Source organism: Bubalus kerabau, chromosome 1 (genome assembly GCF_029407905.1).
Source record: "Bubalus kerabau isolate K-KA32 ecotype Philippines breed swamp buffalo chromosome 1, PCC_UOA_SB_1v2, whole genome shotgun sequence".
Lineage (NCBI taxonomy): Eukaryota > Metazoa > Chordata > Mammalia > Artiodactyla > Bovidae > Bubalus > Bubalus kerabau.
In genome coordinates, this window is record NC_073624.1 from 279,284,285 (window position 1) to 279,303,177 (window position 18,893).

The 18,893-nt window shown below is 38.2% G+C and overlaps 1 protein-coding gene across 22 annotated transcripts in view; it reads right to left on the reverse strand.

Annotated features, from left to right (window-relative positions):
* TMEM232 (transmembrane protein 232) overlaps window positions 1-18,893 on the reverse strand; it is a 257,294-nt gene that overhangs the window by 170,118 nt on the left and 68,283 nt on the right. For all 22 annotated transcript variants that reach the window (XM_055565941.1, XM_055565936.1, XM_055565932.1 and 19 more), the window contains 2 exons: window positions 10,042-10,165; window positions 8,520-8,772 (listed from right to left, as the gene is read on the reverse strand). In XM_055565941.1, coding sequence (XP_055421916.1) covers window positions 8,520-8,772; window positions 10,042-10,165 — 377 coding nt within the window. The remainder of the gene's footprint in view (window positions 1-8,519; window positions 8,773-10,041; window positions 10,166-18,893) is intronic.

Sequence of the window (18,893 nt, forward strand, 5' to 3'; positions counted from 1 at the left end):
CCACTAGCTTTGTTTGTAGTGATGCTTCCTAAGGCCCACTTGACTCCACATTCCAGGATGTCTGGCTCTACAAGAGTGACCACACCATTATGGTTATCTGGGTCATTAAGACCTTTTTTGTACAGTTCTTCTGTGTATTCTTGCCACCTCTTCTTAATATCTTCTGCTTCTGTTAGGTCCATACAATTTCTTTCCTTTATTGTGGCCATCTTTTCATGAAATATCCCCTTGCTATCTCTAATTTTCTTGAAGAAACATGGTAACAAGTGCTATGTAAGAATTTGAATGTTCCTCAAAAAGATAAAAATAGAATTACCATGTGATCCAGCAATCCCACTTCTGGCTATATATCCAAAGGAAAGGATACACAGTTCTTACATTTAGTACAGAGATTTTCGCTCTTATCTTTAGTATAGCGCTGCTCACAATAACCGAGAAATGGGAACAACTTTAATGTCCATCAGCAGACGAGTGGACAAGGAAACTGTGGTACATTTCTGCAGTGGAATATTATCCAGCTTTACAAATGAAGGAAGTTTTGCCATATGTAACAACAAATATGAATCTTGGGGACATTATGTGAAAGAAAATAGGTCAGTCACAGAAAGACAAAATACTGCATGATTTCATTTATAGGAGGCATATAAAATAGTCATATTCATAAAATCAAAGAGTGAAATTGTGGTTTCCAGGAGACAAGGGGAAGAAGACATGAGGAGTTACTAATCAAGAGACTTAAAGTTTCAGTCAAGCAAAGTAAATAAGCTCTAGATAACTGGTTTACCACACTGTACCTATAGCCAACAATAACACACTGTATATGTAAAATGCTAAGAAGGTAGGTATCACATTAAGTGCTTTTCCCACAATAAAATAGAATTAAAAATACAAATAGATAAATTTGTCTAACTGCTTTACATATATATTAATATAACCAGTACTATAATTATAATTTTATATTTGTCTGAATTTGATGGCTAACCTGTACTTGGGTTATTAAAGGAGTTAAATACTTTTCATGTATAAAAACACAACCGTATTACTGAGTATTTTTGTGGATAACCTTCACCAAGGTAAGAGGTATATTGAAGATTTAATAGAGTATCATTAAAAGTTTCAATTGGTTCTAAGATTCCAATTAACTTTCATTCACTTTTTAAAAAGGAAATATTACTCTGTGCTAATGTTTTTTCCCTAAGTTAAAATGAATCAAAGTGAAGCATACACGGTTATTTTACAACTGTGACCTGTACTTCATTCACTATCATCACTTTAGAACCAGCTTAAGAAAATCGTTCTCAACAAAAGAACGAAAGGCAGAAATGTCATATTCACTTTTTTCTGTTCTGAGACAACACTGAATGGAAAAATACTTGGGACCTACCTGTCTTCACCTCATACTTTAAACTAGGATAAATTACTACAAATTCAGACAAAATTAACAACAGTACCACCTTCCAGCAAATGTATGTTAATTATAAATATTTAAAATATGCTTTTCATTCATTACAAAAAGTTAACATAGGAACTTGGCAGTAAGCAAAGACATATGATTTGATGAGAGAGTGGAGATGGAGAAAGAGAACTAAAGCAATTATCTTCAAATATCTGAAGGACTTGCATGTGAGAAATTGAACAGACTATTTTTGGTTGCCTCTGGGAAGCAAAATCTAAGCAAAAGTTTGGAAAACATGGAAAGGTAGATTTCACTGTAATATAAGGAAGAATCCTTCGCAGGGTTCAAAAGTGGAGTGACCCGTTTGGGGAGACAGGACTTCACACCTCAGCTGACTTCTGAGCGGAAGACGGCCAAGCGCTGTTGCGAACGGTCTAGACGTGCACTAGACGAGGCCTGCGTGACCGAGGAGGCGCCTGCTGCTCTGTGCTGTCTTGATTCTGTCGCTCATTGTCTGTTATTTCTATGAGACACACTAAACCCGGGTCTGCTGCCCGCTTCTCACCAGACAGATCATCTTCAAGTTTTACTTTCATAGAACAGATTTCAGATAATCAAGGCTTGTTAAAAAGGTATTCTTTTATTAGTCTAAAAACCAAAGTAGGAACATAGAAGATGGCATATATAGTGTATACGCTAACACTATATTCAAACAGTGTGTAACACAGAGCTGGGCTTCCCTCGTTGTAATGTTTTATATAAAGCATAAGCTATAAGGACTAGCTGGCTGGATGTAACAAGTAGGAAAAGCATTTTCCTCTGACGAGGACATTTTACCACCTTGTCATAGACCAACAGAGTGGTTCCAAATAGGAAAAGGAGTACGTCAAGGCTGTATATTGTCACCCTGCTTATTTAACTTCTATGCAAAGTACATCATGAGAAATGCTGGGCTGGAAGAAGCATAAGCTGGAATCAAGATTGCCAGGAGAAATAACAATAACCTCAGATATTCAGATGACACCACCCTTATGGCAGAAAGTGAAGAGGAACTAAAGAGCCTCTTGATGAAAGTGAAAGAGGAGAGTGAAAAAGTTGGCTTAGAACTCAACATTCAGAAAACTAAGACCATGACAAATAGATGGGGAAACAGAAACAGTGGCTGACTTTATTTTGCAGGGCTCCAAAATCACTGCAGATGGTGACCACAGTCATGAAATTAAAAGACACTCCTTGGAAGGAAAGTTATGACCAACCTAGACAGCATATTAAAAAGTAAAGACATTACTTCATCAACAAAGGTCCATCTAGTCAAGGCTATGGTTTTTCCAGTAGTCATTTATGAATGTGAGAGTTGGACCATAAATAAAGCTGAGTGCCAAAGAATTGATGCTTTTGAACTGTGGTGTTGGAGAAGACTCTTGAGAGTCCCTTGGACTGCAAGGAGATCCAACCAATCCATCCTAAAGGAGATCAGTCCTGGGTGCTTACTGGAAGGACTGATGTTGAAGCTGAAACTCCAATACTTTGGCTACCTAGTGTGAAGAGCTGACTCATTAGAAAAGACCCTGATGCTGGGAAAGATTGAGGGCAGGAGGAGAAGGGGACGACAGAGGATGAGATGGTTGGATGGCATCACCAACTCAATGGACATGAGTTTGAGTAAACTCTGGGAGTTGGTGATGGACAGGGAGGCCTGGCATGCTGCAGTCCATGGGGTCGCAAAGAGTCGGACATGACTGAGCGACTGAACTGAACTGAACTTACAGCAAAATACATAGGCTATGTTTTCTCAAAATATAGTGTCAGAAGTGGTTTAATAATACAGATTATTCCTGGATTCTACTTTTAGGATTTTGAATCCAAATTTCGGAAACAAGGTCCAAGAGTTTATCTTGGCCATAAGGACTCACACAACAGAAAGTCTGAAAATGCTTCTGTAAGCATTGCTGTAGGACAAGGACTGTCAAACAGAAGTTCTCAGTCGTCTTTTTCATATTCTTCAACATGCAAATGGATTGGTTTTCTTTTTTTCCACTTCACTCCAAAGGTCAAATAGCATAGCTAGCAGAGCACAATGAGGCCGTTATCAGTGCAGGTCCTGAAGACAGAGTGCCTAGGTTAAGTCTCACCTGTGCCGTTTACTCACTAAATTTCCTTGGAAAAATGAACACGTAGTGCCTCAGTTCTCTTATCTATCGAAAGGGGATACTACAAATATCTACAATCCAGTCTCGTTATAATGATTAACATGTTAGGTGATGCATGCTACATGCCCAGAACAATGTCTGACACATAGTAAGAGCTTCGTAAATATCCATTATGATTATCACTCTGCTACCCATCAGGACAAAGTGTTTTTCAAAGTCATAATTTCAATAGGCAAAAATTCTGTGTGTTTAAATAAATTAACATTTTTCAACTTCCCTCATAGTTTTCCAGTTCAAAACTGTCTTTTCTAGGTAGATGCTGCAAAACCTTTGTTCCAGTAATGACCTTCAAACTCGCCAATAGCTGAACATCACAGGGAAGTGCATTAGTCTGCTTGGGCGGCCATAACCAAGTGCCGTAGACTGGAGATCCTAAACAATAGAAGTTTATTCTCTCATGGTGTTGAAGGTGAGATGTCTGAGATCCAGGTGCCGGCTGACTGTATACGGTGAGGGCTTTCTTCCTGGCTTTGGGACGGCTTGCTTTCTCACTGTGTCCGACCCAGCGGAGAGTGAGCTCTCCAGTGTCTTTCTTATAAGGACGCTGGTTCTGTCGCATCAGGGCCACAGCAGCATGACCTTATTTAGTTACCCCCTTGTAGGCCCTATCTCTAAATACACTCACATTGTGGGTTATGATTTCAGCATATGAATTTTGAGGCTTGAGGGGCACAGTTCAGTCCATAGCAGAAGGTGTAGAGGATGGTCCTCCATGAAGGGAATCCTACAAGTCAGGCACTTGGAGTTTCAACCAGATGTTAAATTCAGAGGTGGTATTTACAACCATACATAGAAATTTCTATTCAACCCAAATCGTGAAAGCTCAGCACTTCTGTCACTGGCCAGAGACCTCAGTCTAGAATTAATAGATATCTGACTCTATGATAAGTGTGTCTCACATAAAACCCTAGAATAAACAAGGCACATGGTAAGTAGCCATCCATTCCTCTAAATGTTTCAGGTTCTGCACCTGCGCCAGGTAAGATCGACAGGAAGTTAACTTAATGGAAGTTATTAGTTTCCTATAACATTGTCCTCACCAAACCATGATTTGAAGAGTCTCTTTATATTAAGGGCTTTACACAAAAATGGCCCATAAGAATACTGCCTGATTCATTCATAAGAGGGCCATTGGTAATATTCCTAAATGTTTTCCAGTGTCATTTGTATATTTTAAGTAAATAAAATAGAATTCCCAGATAGAAAGTGTACAAAGGAGTAAGCATTAGGAAAAAAAACCTTCCTCACTGACTTCCCAACATCATTAACTACACCAGCAACTGAAAAACCTATTAATATCCATTGGACCTTTACTATCCGTGAGTTACTATGCCAAGTATGTATATGTTTCCATAGTTTTTTTTCTTACAAAAAGTCTCATGATAAGAATAGTATTTTTATCTTAATTATGGAGCCAATAAATCCAATCAAAAGATTAGATAATTTGACCTAGAATTTTGAGATACAAGTGACAGAATTGAAATACAAATCTGCATGAGTCCAGAATTGATTTCTTTCACTAGAATTTTGAGATACAAGTGACAGGATTAAAATACAAATCTGTATGACTCCAGAATTGATTTTTTCACTCTAAACAAAAAATATACTTACTTGAAGGGAAAATTATGAGAAAAATCAAGTTATTTTCAATTAAATAAAGAAGCAATCCTTGTTCTCTGTGTTACTTTCCAAAAAGACAGTCCTATCCTCTCCAGCAATCATGCTGACAAGGTCTGCACAGATGACATTCCTTCTGGAGGCATCTATTTTAAGTGATCTGATAGAGGTGGTGATCGTTATCGACGATCATGCAACCAGGACAACCCAGACAGAATCATTTTCCCTCTGTGGGAAAATCAATCAGCGATGCTACAAAGAATCAAGTTATAATGAAATACATCAACAACAACAGTAAGCCCTACCCCCAGTGATATATTTGACTATGCACACGAGCAGTCACGTGAAGCAATGACTCTCCACGGTGCTGACCGACGCAGGAAGCCCAAACATTCACGAGTGCAAGGAAGAGGCCTAACCTATGTCCAGTAGAGGTGCATTCTCTGGTTCCTATAGAAACGAAGAAAATCGCAGGATTTTCTGACACTCTTGAGACATCTGTAGCAGAACAATCATCATCAACATACCTTAAACACTCCCCACAAGAAATCACAAAGCTGCTTTAAGTATTGATGATTTCAAAATACTCAGAATCGTTAAGGAGGCAAACACCACTAGTATTATTTATGGCTTGTACAACTTTGATGCCAAAGAAAATGTATTGACTTTTGACTGCAGAGGAAGCAACTTTGGTATGTTGCTCCTCTTTACTGCTGATAGAATCTTTAAAGGTATTCCACAGCTCGAAACATCTGTTTTCCCATTTGGGTTGAGAAAATATTGATAAAATGCTGTTTAATTATTTCAATGCTAAGTTCAAGTATACGCATAAGAAAAACATCAACGAAAGCAGAAGAGTCACCCATGGCCCCAGGGCACCTCCTTCAGACCTTGGTCTGTTAGACACTGCCTTCTCTCTCTATTTTATCGCCATTTAAGAATAAATGCTGACTCCATGTGATCTGTAGAGAAGGCTCTTTGATCCATAACACTACGGATGGACAGACCCACACTGCACATTTTTCCAACAATGAAATTTAGAAATTCCTACAGGAGATATTCAGGATGCAATTAAAACATACACCTTCAGAGACTATCCGGCACAGTGCAAGTACGCAGGCAGCGATGTCACCTAAGGACACAGGTCCGAATCTGCTGTTTCTGGGATGTACTTTTCCACTGGGTTGAGTTCATACCAACCAGAAACAAGCGTGGTTATTCAGATTTATAAAGAAGAGAAAGCAATGACCAAGGATGACTAGACCTCTGCAAGTCCAAGCTCACGGATCGTTCTCTATAAGCACTGCTTAGAAGAAAAAAAGCACAAATAACTGCCAAAAAAAATCTCAATAGGTCTGCTCTCGGTAGAGAAACGATTATAGGGGACATGACCAATATTTGAGCTAGGAAGATTTGGGGTGTATTGCTCAGGGGGATGAGGAATATGAAGCTGTAAATAATAAATGGAAAAGCAAAATCTCCTCCAAGAAGTCACCCATATTCTATTCCTATGCTATCAAAGTCATTGGGAGTTGATAAGAAGCTTCAAAGAAAGATCAACAATGAACAAATAAATGCACTGAAATCATCAATTTGGTGAAAAAAAAATAAATCAGATTGCTAAAAAAGAAGAAAACTTCTAGGATCCACAGAAACATGCAACCCTATCATTGTGAGGTTTTACCAGAGCTCAGGGGTCATGGTCAGAGGGAGGCCAAGAAGCTTCCAGGAGTACAGATCCTACACATGGAAGGCTGTCTCCTGGACCCATCACTGAACAGAGCAGTGAAGGAACAGAAAGAACTAATTCTACACAGCTGGGAAAAAGCTGAAGGCCCCAAAGTTTTACATGAGTCTCTGCAGGGGCAAGTTAAAAATCATTTGTTGAGCTGCTGCTATACAGGAAGACTTATGACCATCCTAAATATTTCAAAAAATGTGAACAGTGAGAGAAGTGAATACCTGTTCACTCGATCAATACCATAAACAAGGGAGAAGTATAATTTATCTGTTAACTAAAAATCTGTTTAAAATTGGCACTAGTAAAAAATAAGCATCATCTTCTTAAAAGGTGGGCAAAAGTCAAATAAATTACACTTCAAAGTAAGTTTGAATCTACTGTTTAAACCAGAACTATATTGAAAGTACTTTTTTTTTATTTTATTTTTAAACTTTACAATATTATATTGGTTTTGCTAAATATCGAAATGAATCCGCCACAGGTATACATGTGTTCCTTAAAACAGCAAGCAAATTCTTGAGAAGGAAACTATCTGTGACTAAGGTCTTACTGTTTAAAATTATATTCACATATGTTCAAAATCAATGAATTTGCCTCCTTATCTTGCAATTATCTTTGAAATTCAGTGATTTATTTAATTACATAATAAACTCACTATCATTATTGCCCACCTGCTGCTGCTGCTGCTGCTAAGTCGCTTCAGTCGTGTCCGGCTCTGTGTGACCCCATAGACGGCAGCCCACCAGGCTCCCCGTCCCTGGGATTCTCCAGGCAGGAACACCGGAGTGGGGTGCCATCGCCTTCTCCAATTGCCCACCTACTATGTGCTAAATACCATGTTAAATACTGGGTCAATATGAATATAATTCAGACACGATTCTCCAATCTCGATTATCTGAAACTTAGTGGAAGTGAGAGACATATACCTAAGAGACTATCATAACATGTAGACTGTAGACCACATGATATTCTTAAAGAAGAGTTCTAGCTAACTGGAAAGGACACTTTTGAATTATATTGTCCCTGACATGCCCTTTAAAAACAGAAGTATCTTATTCTAATAATATGCATAGGAAATAGTAGAAAAATAAACTGTCTTGAGACACAAATCAGGTACATTTTAAGCATAAAATGCGAGATGTGAAGAACGTACTATAATATCTGAGTGATTAAAGAGAAACGTTCTGGGGTCCGGGAAGAACAAGAGAAACAGCAAATGCAAATGGAGAAGACGGATGAGAAGGCCTAACGGAACAAGAGTAAAACAAACTTCACACACATTTTACAAGTTTTCCTAAGGTCATCTCCTGTTTCCAAGGAATTTAACTTGAATCATAAATCAACAGACTCTAGGGTATCTTTCAGCTGTTTTAAAATTATTGATCAAAAGTTTCCATCTTATAAAATAGACTTCCTAAATTTGTAGAAAGTTCTAGTGAATTTGAAATTACCTTCCCACTTCAAAATGTTAACTTTTTGTACATAAAAAAGCTTATTATTATATATAGAGAGATATCTTAAAAATATTTCTCAAGTTGAAAAACAATTTACTTACAACAATCTGATGTTTCTGAAGAGAAATATTCCAAAAGACCTGAAATGCTTGTTTCCCTCAATTCTGGCTCTTCTTGTGATTTGTCCACAAGTAAAATATCTTTCTGTGAACTTTTACAGTCACAGAAACCAATTAAAGCAGTCTTTCTCAAAACAGAATTGGTCGCATATAAGCAGATTTCTGCAAGAATTTTTATGTATATGGAGACTACATTCTGGGCCCAGGAAAAATCATCTACCTCGCAGCTTTTATCCTAAAATGAGAAAATAGCTATTAGAGAATCAAAGTATGTTCTGTCATAATGAGAACTACATACCATACTTATAAGAAATATCTTCAGTTTTTATTGAGTTGTTAAAAGACCATAATCAACTAATATTTCTAAAATGTGCTCATTAAAAGCAAGTGTTCCATGGGTAGATTGCATGAGACAAGGTTCAAAAAATAAAAAATTACTAAAAAGTATATAAAGTACAACATTTCAATTTTGTTAGTAATCAATGGATTGTCAATTAATCCAATGAGATACTATTCTCCATTTCATATTGTAAAAGAATCTGTTTTGTATATAGCTCAATTTGTATATACACTTTTATATATTTTTTCATAGGAAAGCAAGAAAGTTATATCTTCTGGAGAGGAATTTGAGCAGCTATTGTAAGAGTATTAAAAGATAGTATAGAGTCTATCATTTGGTAACAAATCTATTCTAAAGAAATATTCATAAATGCAGGTAAAGATTTTTTTTGTATGAGAATATCAGTTCAATATTTGTAAATAACTGTGAATTTTTGGTGATGGACAGGAAAGCCTGGCATGCTGCAGTCCATGGGGTCGCAAAGAGTTGGACACGACTAAGCGACTGAACTGAACTGTGAATAATGCAATTAACTGAATTAGAAATAAGCTCAAAGTTCAACAACAGAGAAGCAGTTACCTCATCCTCACTAAAATGTATTAATAAATCTTAATAATATGTAATGACCAATTTTTATAAATAGGAAACTAAACCATGACTATCTGATCCCATGTTTGCTAATAAAATTTAAAGTTCCTCCTGTGTGCATGCATGTGTGCATGTGAGTATAATATACTATCTCTGTGTCTCTATCTATATATTTATACTGGGATGTATAGTAAACATGCTTTAATTTCACATTTAACTAAAATTATTCTTACAAACTCAGGCTCATTATAGGTGCTTCCCTGGTGGCTCAGACAGTAAAAAAATCTGCCTGCAATGCAGGAGACCTGCGTCTGATCCCAGGTTGGAAAGATCCCTGGAGAAAGGAATGGCTACCCACTCCAGTGTTCTTGCCTGGAGAATCCTATGGACAGAGGAGCCTGGCGGGCCACAGTCTATGGGCCCCAAAGGGTCAAACATGGCTGAGGAACTAACATTTTCACTTTCTTTCATGATCATTATAAGTCCTAATATAATGTACAATTAAAATAGGGTCAGAAGTAAAATTTGTTTCAATTTAGGTCTTTTTGTGCACCTTCATTAACAATATACTCTTACCTGATTTTGAACAGACATAATGCTTAACAGAAAATCTCTCATTAGGTCCATGAACGCTTTCAAACAAGCTATGTTTAATCTGGCAGCCTCCCCAAGGACCAACAAAGCCAAGGCTAAATCCAACCTGGAAATTTTATGAACAAAACAACAAAGACTTTAGTTTAAAATAATACGAAATAATCCTTTAACGCAAAAGGTAATAGGCCAGGAGAAATGACTGCTGTGGACGACTAGATACATTTATTTTCAATAAAGACTACTGCTCTTTGCCATCGGTAGATGCTTACAGAAAAGGGCCGCACTGGGACAGATGCTGAGCTCACAGTGGCGCTGTGGCAAGACCGAGAGTAAAGACTGTTACAAACGAGCGCGTGTCTTTATAGATCCTGCACAGCGAGCCACTGAAGGCTCCGGTTTCAGAGTGTCCCCAAGATCTCACGATAAGTTTTGATTTTTAACCTTTTTACAACTGATTCCAACAGGTGAATTTCAAGAGAGAGTTTTATTCTCAAAAGAGAGAATTAAAAAATGGTCTTTCTAACTACTCTGAAAGCTCAGTATTTTTATAAAAGGTGCAATTTCTCAAAATAAATTCGTATTTCACATTAAATGGAAGACTGTCAAGATTTGAAATAATTATACAACTGGGAGGGCTTCCCTGGTGACTCAGATGGCAAAGAATCCGCCTGCAATGTGGGAGACCTGGGTTCAATCCCTGGGATAGGAAGATCCCCTGGAGCACCCACTCTGGTATTTTTCCCTGGAGAACCCCATGGACAGAGAAACTTGGCGGGCTACAGTTCATGGGGTAACAAAGAGTCGGACACGACTGAGTAACTAAGCGCGTGTGCGTGCACACACACACACACACATACACACACAACTGGGAAATCATAAGAATTCATTAACCGTAGGTATACATATATTCTAACAGTTTCAGGAAATTATACATTTAGTGTTATTGTTATTCAAATTTCAAAGAGCTGATTATGATGTAAATATAAAATTATCTCTGCCTAGAGCTACATACTGCCTTGATTCATAGGCCATTAATCAGTTAAATCATCTCACATGGTCAACAAAAGAGTCCAAAATGCAGTACTTCAGTGCAGTCTCAAAAACAATAGAATGAACTCAGTTTGTCCTTCTCCAAGGGATCTTTCTGACCTAGGGACTGAGCCCAGGTCTCCTGCATTTCAGGCATATTCTTTACAATTTGAGCCACCAGGGAAGCCCCTACAGTAATCCAAGACTATGCCCCAACCATATTGCCAAAGAAGCTGAGATTGACTGGTTTTATGAAGACCTCTAAGACCTTCTAGAACTATCACCAAAAAAAAGGTCCTTTTCATCACAGGGGATTGAATGTAAAGTAGAAAGTCAAGAAATACCTAGAGTAACAGGCAAGTTTGGCCTTGGAGTACAAATGAAACAGGGCAAAGGTTAACAGAGTTTTGCCAAGAGAACATAGCAAACACCCTCTTCCAACAACACAAGAGAGGACTCTACACATGGACATCACCAGATGGTCCATAGCAAAATCAGATTGATTATATTCTTTGCAGCTGAAGATGGAGAAGCTCTACACAGTCAGTAAAAACAAGACAGAGAGCTGACTGCGGCTCAGATCATAAACTCCTTATTGCAAAATGCAGGCTTAAATTGAAGAAAGTAGGGAAAAACCACTAGACCTAGTGGCGTGACCTAAATCAAATCCCTTATGATTATACAGCACAGGTGAAAAATTGGTTCAAGGGATTAGATCTGGTAGACAGAGTGTCTGAAGAACTATGAACAGAGGTTGGTAACACTGCATAGGAGGCGGTGACCAAAGCCACCCAAATAGAAAGAAATAAAAGAAGGCAAAGTGGCTGTCAGAGGAGGCCTTACAAACAGCTGAGAAAAGAAGAGACGTGAAAGGGAATGATACACCCAACTGAATGTTGAGTTCCAAAGAACAGCAAGGAGACCTAAAGTCTTAAGTAAACAATGCAAGGGAATAGAGGGAAACAGTACAATGGGAAAGACTAGCGATCTCTTCAAGAAAATTGTAGACACCAAGGGAACATTTCATGTAAAAATGAATACAATAAAGGAAGAAAATGGCAAAGACCTAACAGAAGCAGAAGAGATTAAGAAGAGGTGGCAAGAATACAGAAAGTGTTAAAGTGTTAATCACTTAGTGCCCAACTCTTTGTGACTACATGGACCTTAGCCCACCAGGCTCCTCTGTCCATGGGATTTCCCAGGCAAGAATACTGGAGTGGTTTGCCATTTCCTTCTCCAGAGAATACACAAAAGAACAATACAAAAAAAAAAAAAAAGGCCTTAATGACCTGAAAAACTACAATGAATGTGGTCACTCACCTAGAGTCAGACACCCTGGCGTGTGAGGTCAAGTGGCCTTAGGAAGCATCACTATGAACAAAGCTAGTGGAAGTGATGGAATTCCAATTGAGCTATTTCAGATCCTAAAAGATGATGCTGTGAAAGTGCTGCACTCAACCTGCCAGCAATTTTGGAAAACTCAGCAGTGGCCACAGGACTGGAAAAGGTCAGTTTTCATTCCAATCCCAAAGAAAGGCAATGCCAAAGAATGTTCAAACTATCAAGCACTTGCACTCATTTCACACTCTAGCAGGGTAATGCTCAAAATCCTTCAAGCCAGGATTTAACAGTATAAGAACCAAGAACTTCCAGATGTACAAGCTGGATTTAGAAAAGGTAGAGGAATCAGAGATCAAATTGCCAACGTCCATTATATCATAGAAATAGCAAGGGAATTAAAAAACTAATTCCACTTTATTGAATACACTAAAGAGTCTGACTGTGTGGATCACAACAAACTATGCAAAATGCTTAAACTTATGTGAATACCATACCACCTCACCTGTCTTCTGAGAAACGTGATTGCAGGACAAGAAACAATAGTTAGAACTGGACATGGAACAATGGACTGGTTCAAAATAGAGAAAGGAGCACATCAAGGCTGTATGTTGTCACCCTGCATGTTTAACTTCTATGCAGAGTACATCATGCAAAGTGCTGGGCTGGATAACTCACAGCTAGAATCAAGATTGCAAGAGAAATATCAATAACCTCAGGTATACAGATGATACCACTCTAATGGCAGAAAGCAAAGAGGACATAAAGGGCCTCTTGATGAGGGTGAAAGAGGAGAGTGAAAAAGCTGGCTTAAAACTCACCATTCAAAAAATGAAGATCAATGGCCTCCAGTCCCATCACTAAATGGCATATAGAAGGGGAAAGAATGTCAGACTTTATTTTTTTGGGCCCCAAAATCACTGCAGATGGTGACTGCAGCCATAAAATTAAAAGACACTTGCTCCTGGAAGAACAACTATAACAAACCAAGACAGTGTATTAAAAAGCAAAGACATCACTTTGCTGGCAAAGATCCACGGAGTTAAAGCTATGGTTTTTCCAGTAGTCATGTACAGATGTAAGAACAGGACCGTAAAGAAGGCAGAGGGCAGAAAAATTGATGCTTTTGAACTGTGGTGTTAGAGAAGAATTTTGAGAGTCCCTTGGACAGCAAGGAGATCCAACCAGTCAATCCTGAAGGAAATTCAGTTCAGTTCAGTTGCTCAGTCATGTCCGACTCTCTGTGACCCCATGGATTGCAGCACGCCAGACCTCCCTGCCCAACACCAGCTCCCGGACTTTACACAAACTCATGTCCATCGAGTTGGTGATGCCATCCAGCCATCTCATCCTCTGTCGTCCCCTTCTCCTCCTGCCCACAATCCCTCCCAGCATCAGAGTCTTTTCCAATGAGTCAACTCTTCGCATGAGGTGGCCAAAGCACTGGAGTTTCAGCTTTAGCATCAGTCATTTCAAAGAACACCCAGGGCTGATCTCCTTTAGAATGGACTGGTTGGGTCTCCTTGCAGTCCAAGGGACTCTCAAGAGTCTTCTCCAACACCACAGTTCAAAAGCATCAATTCTTCAGCGCTCAGCTTTCTTCACAGTCCAACTCTCACATCCATACATGACCACTGGAAAAACCATAGCCTTGACTAGACGGACCTTTGTTGGCAAAGTAATGTCTCTGCTTTTGAATATGCTATCTAGGTTGGTCATAACTTTCCTTCCAAAGAGTAAGCGTCCTTTAATTTCATGGCTGCAGTCACCATCTGCAGTGATTTTGAAGCCCAAAAAATAAAGTCTGACACTGTTTCCCCTGTTTCCCCATCTGTTTCCCATGAAGTGATGGGACCAGGTGCCATGATCTTCGTTTTCTGAATGTTGAGCTTTAAGCCAGCTTTTTCACTCTCCTCTTTCACTTTCATCAAGAGGCTCTTTAGTTCCTCTTCACTTTCTGCCATAAGGGTGGTGTCATCTGCATATCTGAGGTTATTGATATTTCTCCCGGCAATCTTGATGCCAGCTTGTGCTTCTTCCAGCCCAGCGTTTCTCATGATGTACTCTGCATATAAGTTAAATAAGCAGGGTGACAATATACCACCTTGATGTACTCCCTTTCTTATTTGGAACCAGTCTGTTGTTCCATGTCCAGTTCTAACTGTTGCTTCCTGACCTGCATATAGGTTTCTCAAGAGGCAGGTCAGGTGGTCTCGTATTTCCACAATTTTCCACAGTTTATTGTGATCCACACAGTCAAAGGCTTTGGCATAGTCAATAAAGCAGAAATAGATGTTTTTCTGGAACTCTCTTGCTTTTTCCATGATCCAGCAGATGTTGGCAATTTGATCTCTGGTTCCTCTGCCTTTTCTAAAACCAGCTTGAACATCTGGAAGTTCATGGTTCACATATTGCTGAAGCCTGGCTTAGAGAATTTTGAGCATTACTTTACTATAACCTTGAATATTCATTGGAAGGACTGATGCTGAAGCTGAAGCTCCATGCTTTGGCCACCTGATGTGAAAAGTTGACTCATTGGAAAAGACCTTGATGCTGGGAAAGGCTGAAGGCAGGAGGAGAAGGGGATGACAGAGGATGAGATGGTTGTATGGCATCACTGACTCAAAGGACATGAGTTTGAATAAACTCTGCGAAATAGTGAAGGACAGGGAAGCCTGGAGTTCTGCAAGTTCATGGGGTTGCAAAGAGTCAGACATGACTTAGCAACTGTACAACAACAATAAATCAGTTTAAATAGTCAAAATATTTTAAAATTATATTTGAATTTACAACTGTGATACTTCAGGTCAGCAAGGTTAAGTTCATCATGATTTTCAAAAGGAAACACCTCTAACTATGGAAAAAAGATAATTCTTTGCATTTGAATGGTGCTTTACAGATCTCAAAGTTTTTCGCAATTTACCTCCTTAATCCGAACCACGATTTTTGACACATTGAAGAATTTTTTTAAATACTTAAAAAATATTTTAAAAATTGAGTCAAACAGATCTGGGAAACCTGCCCCAGTTCATGTTTTAAGCTAGGTTAACTAATAATTTAAGTCTTATCCCACCCATGTGTTTTTCCTATTTCTTTTCAATTTTGCTTTTCTAAGCTATTATTTAAATACTTTAATATTTAACCTTAGTATTACAATGCTGCCTATTGCACACCTAGTTTCATTTGTCTCCTTCTTCCTTTCAGAACTAAACCTCAATTTTGTTCAAAATGGCAAAGTGATCAGTTAATATTGCTTCAACAAGATGGAAATCTTTTACATCTTGATTGGGGTAGTGATTACACAGGTGTACGCATCTGTCAAAAGCCATAGATCTGTATACACAAATTGTTTTAATTTTGTTATATATAAATTATATCAAATACATCTAATTTTTAACAAATGACTCCCCAGACTCCTTTGGAATGGCGTTAAGTATAGGTTTGGTCAGTGAGGAAGCATATTATAAAAGCCTTCCATAAAAGCTAATACTGGTTTTAAATTCAGATAACAGGTTCTCCCTTCTCCTTTGCTCATCCTTTTCCTGGGAATTCACACCTGACAGCAGAAGGTAGAGCAGCCGTCTTGCAACAAGGAGGATAAAAGTCATTCTCTAAGGATGGGGTAAAAGGGAGCTGGGAGAGGCTTGGCTCCTGAGGATCCCTGAAGCGTTTGTCTCAGCTGTGCTGTACCTGTTATGTGTGATAAATAGAGCCCTATTTGGTAACGCAATTGGAGTCAGGTCACTGTTACATGCAGGAGGACTAAAGCCTAACCAATACATTTAAACAATATTTATAAGCATGAAATTTAGAGTAGGAAAATTAGAGATGGAATCTTAGCTCTATCACTAACCAGATATATGGCATAGGGCAATAGTCATACCTCAGCTAAATCTTTATCTACTCATCTATAAAGTAAATGTAGCAAAACTTACTTTTCAGAGACTATTATGAAATTTAAGGGAAATACTCTATATAAAATGTCTGGATTCAAAAGGCTGAACTGAACTGAATCACAGCAATACTATTGTTTCAAAGTCAATAGATTTGAGTTCAGTAACTTTTTTTCATCTATGATGACTGAAGGAAAAGGTCTAGATGCTCTCCAAGATGAACAAAGACTGAGTCCTTCCCCAGAGTACTCATGGCCCCTGCTTCACAATAAGGTCAAGTGAAGGAGGGGATAGTCTCAGACTTCACAAAACTTTACCCATGAATATACCTCACAGTCTTACATTTTGTTTCTCCTGTTCCCTTTTAAGTCTGGAAAACTGTAGCCAACCTAGGGCAGTTTCACTAAAATACAAATTGAAAAAAGATTCATCAGTGTCAGCCACTTATGGTTAAAAAAAAAAAATTCTTTACCAGAAACATACTATTTTCAATCAATGCTGTTGATCACAAAATTTTCAATAAGGGAAAATGCCTTAGAATAAAAGCAGCAAAACTTATAAATTGAAGTTTGCTAAAAAATCAAAACTGAAAATTGATGCACATAGAAAATTTCCAAATTGATTGAGGTTAGACATTTAAATACAGCACTCGCTTTTTGTGAACTCATTGCAGTACACCAAGTCTCAATAACCAATACACTGATTTCCTTCCACAAGGCCATGGAATTAAACATGTACAAAGTAATTTATAAGTATTATAAATGTCCATCTAAATATGTAAATAAAGAAACGGAGGCAGAAGTTTACTGGCTTATCTAAAATAACATAGTCACTTGATTCATTTTACTTTCTAGCTTTTCTTTTTCAACTTTTTTTCTTCTGTTTTTAAAATTTTTATTGGAATATAGTTGATTTACAATGTTGTGTTAGTTTTTAAAATTAACGTTTAACTACATGGAGTTAAACATGACCAGACTGGGACTGGACTTCAGCGAGTCTGACTCCAATCTAGTTTTCCTTCTACAGTGGGTATAAACCAACTAACATAATAACCAGAGACTTCATGAAAAGATACCCATCTGAATACCAGCTTATAGAAAGGTTAAAAACATCAGCATTCGAATTTTTGCCTAGGTTCTTATTCTTCTATGACCCAGTTATTATTTTAAAGGAGAGAATTAAAATGTCTCCATGTTGCAATCCTTACAAAGAGTTACTTGAAACTTTCAATAGATATTTCAAAAAACATTGACAATGTCAAAAATCCACACAACTCTGAAGATGGGGAATGAAAAACATGTCACTATCTTACAGGGAACTTCCTGTATGATATAAAAACCATAATATTTATGAAGCTGGAATAAGAACAGCAAGGAGGTGTAGCCACACACCACTTCCACAAAAACTCAGCAGTCCTGATTCCCAAAAGTAAGTTAAAAGAATAAACATTAAGGAAAAACATTATCTTTACTGTTTATCATGTTTTTCATGGAAATAAGAAAAGTACAGCCAATCCTATACTTGGAGATACTGAATTTCAAAGGACTCACTATTTCTATGCCTCTTTATCCTCATCTCTCAGTATTTATGCAGAGACAGCAACCTTCAGAAGACAAAAAGTGCAGAAAACAGTGCTCGTAGGGATGTGTGTGTAGGACGGGGATGGAGTGCGCTGAGTGCATCGTCTCTCAAAGCTTGACCAGAAGGGAGCAGGAGACTGGGGGGTCGGGGACACTCGCCTTTAACCTCTGTAGCGTGCATGGTGAACACAAACCTCTTGTTTTAAAAATAACAAATGCGTATGATTTTGTCCTAGTTCTGAGACAAGTAAAATAGAAAATGGAAGAGGAGGCCCTACCTGAGACCAGTGGAAAAAACACATTACAGCAAGGGCTAGAGACAAGGTCAGTCTGAATACTAAGGGATGATCATGCTTCTGGAAACGATTTCTTACAGGAGCCAGAAGACATTTTTACAAGACTCTTCAGGCTTCTTTAATAAAGCCTAGGAAGAAACAACAATGAAAAGCCTTGATACTGAGGTGAAAGGTAGAATAGTTAAAAAAAAGAGAGTGCCAAAAATTAAAATTATAAAAATATAATTCAAATTCATAATGAAGGCAGTTAAGCACCAAAAAAAAAAAAAAAAAAAAAAAAGGCCCTTAAAAGGGAGCAAACTTGAAAAATTCTTCAATAATTTAGAGGACGATAACCCTTGGCTAATTGAGATCCATTAATATCGAATTCCTATTGAAACAACCAGATGTAAAGAAACAAAAATCTGTAGTACCACACACAAAAAAGAGAAACTTTAAGGATTTTAAAGCTATAAAGAAAATGTGACCCAAATGAAGGAAAATGCCTCCAAAGCCAAGAGGCCCAAAATTTGATATAAAATGTAACGGTAGGCGTATATGTGTGAAAGAAAATCCCTGGGCAGAGAGACGCAGGCGTTAGGAACACACGTGAAGATGTGTAATCAGTGGAAACCCTCCTGAATTGCAGACCGGCAGCCACAGCCTCACACAGCGGGGGCGTCTCTCCAGGGAGCGCGGAGAAAGCGCCCCGACAGCTT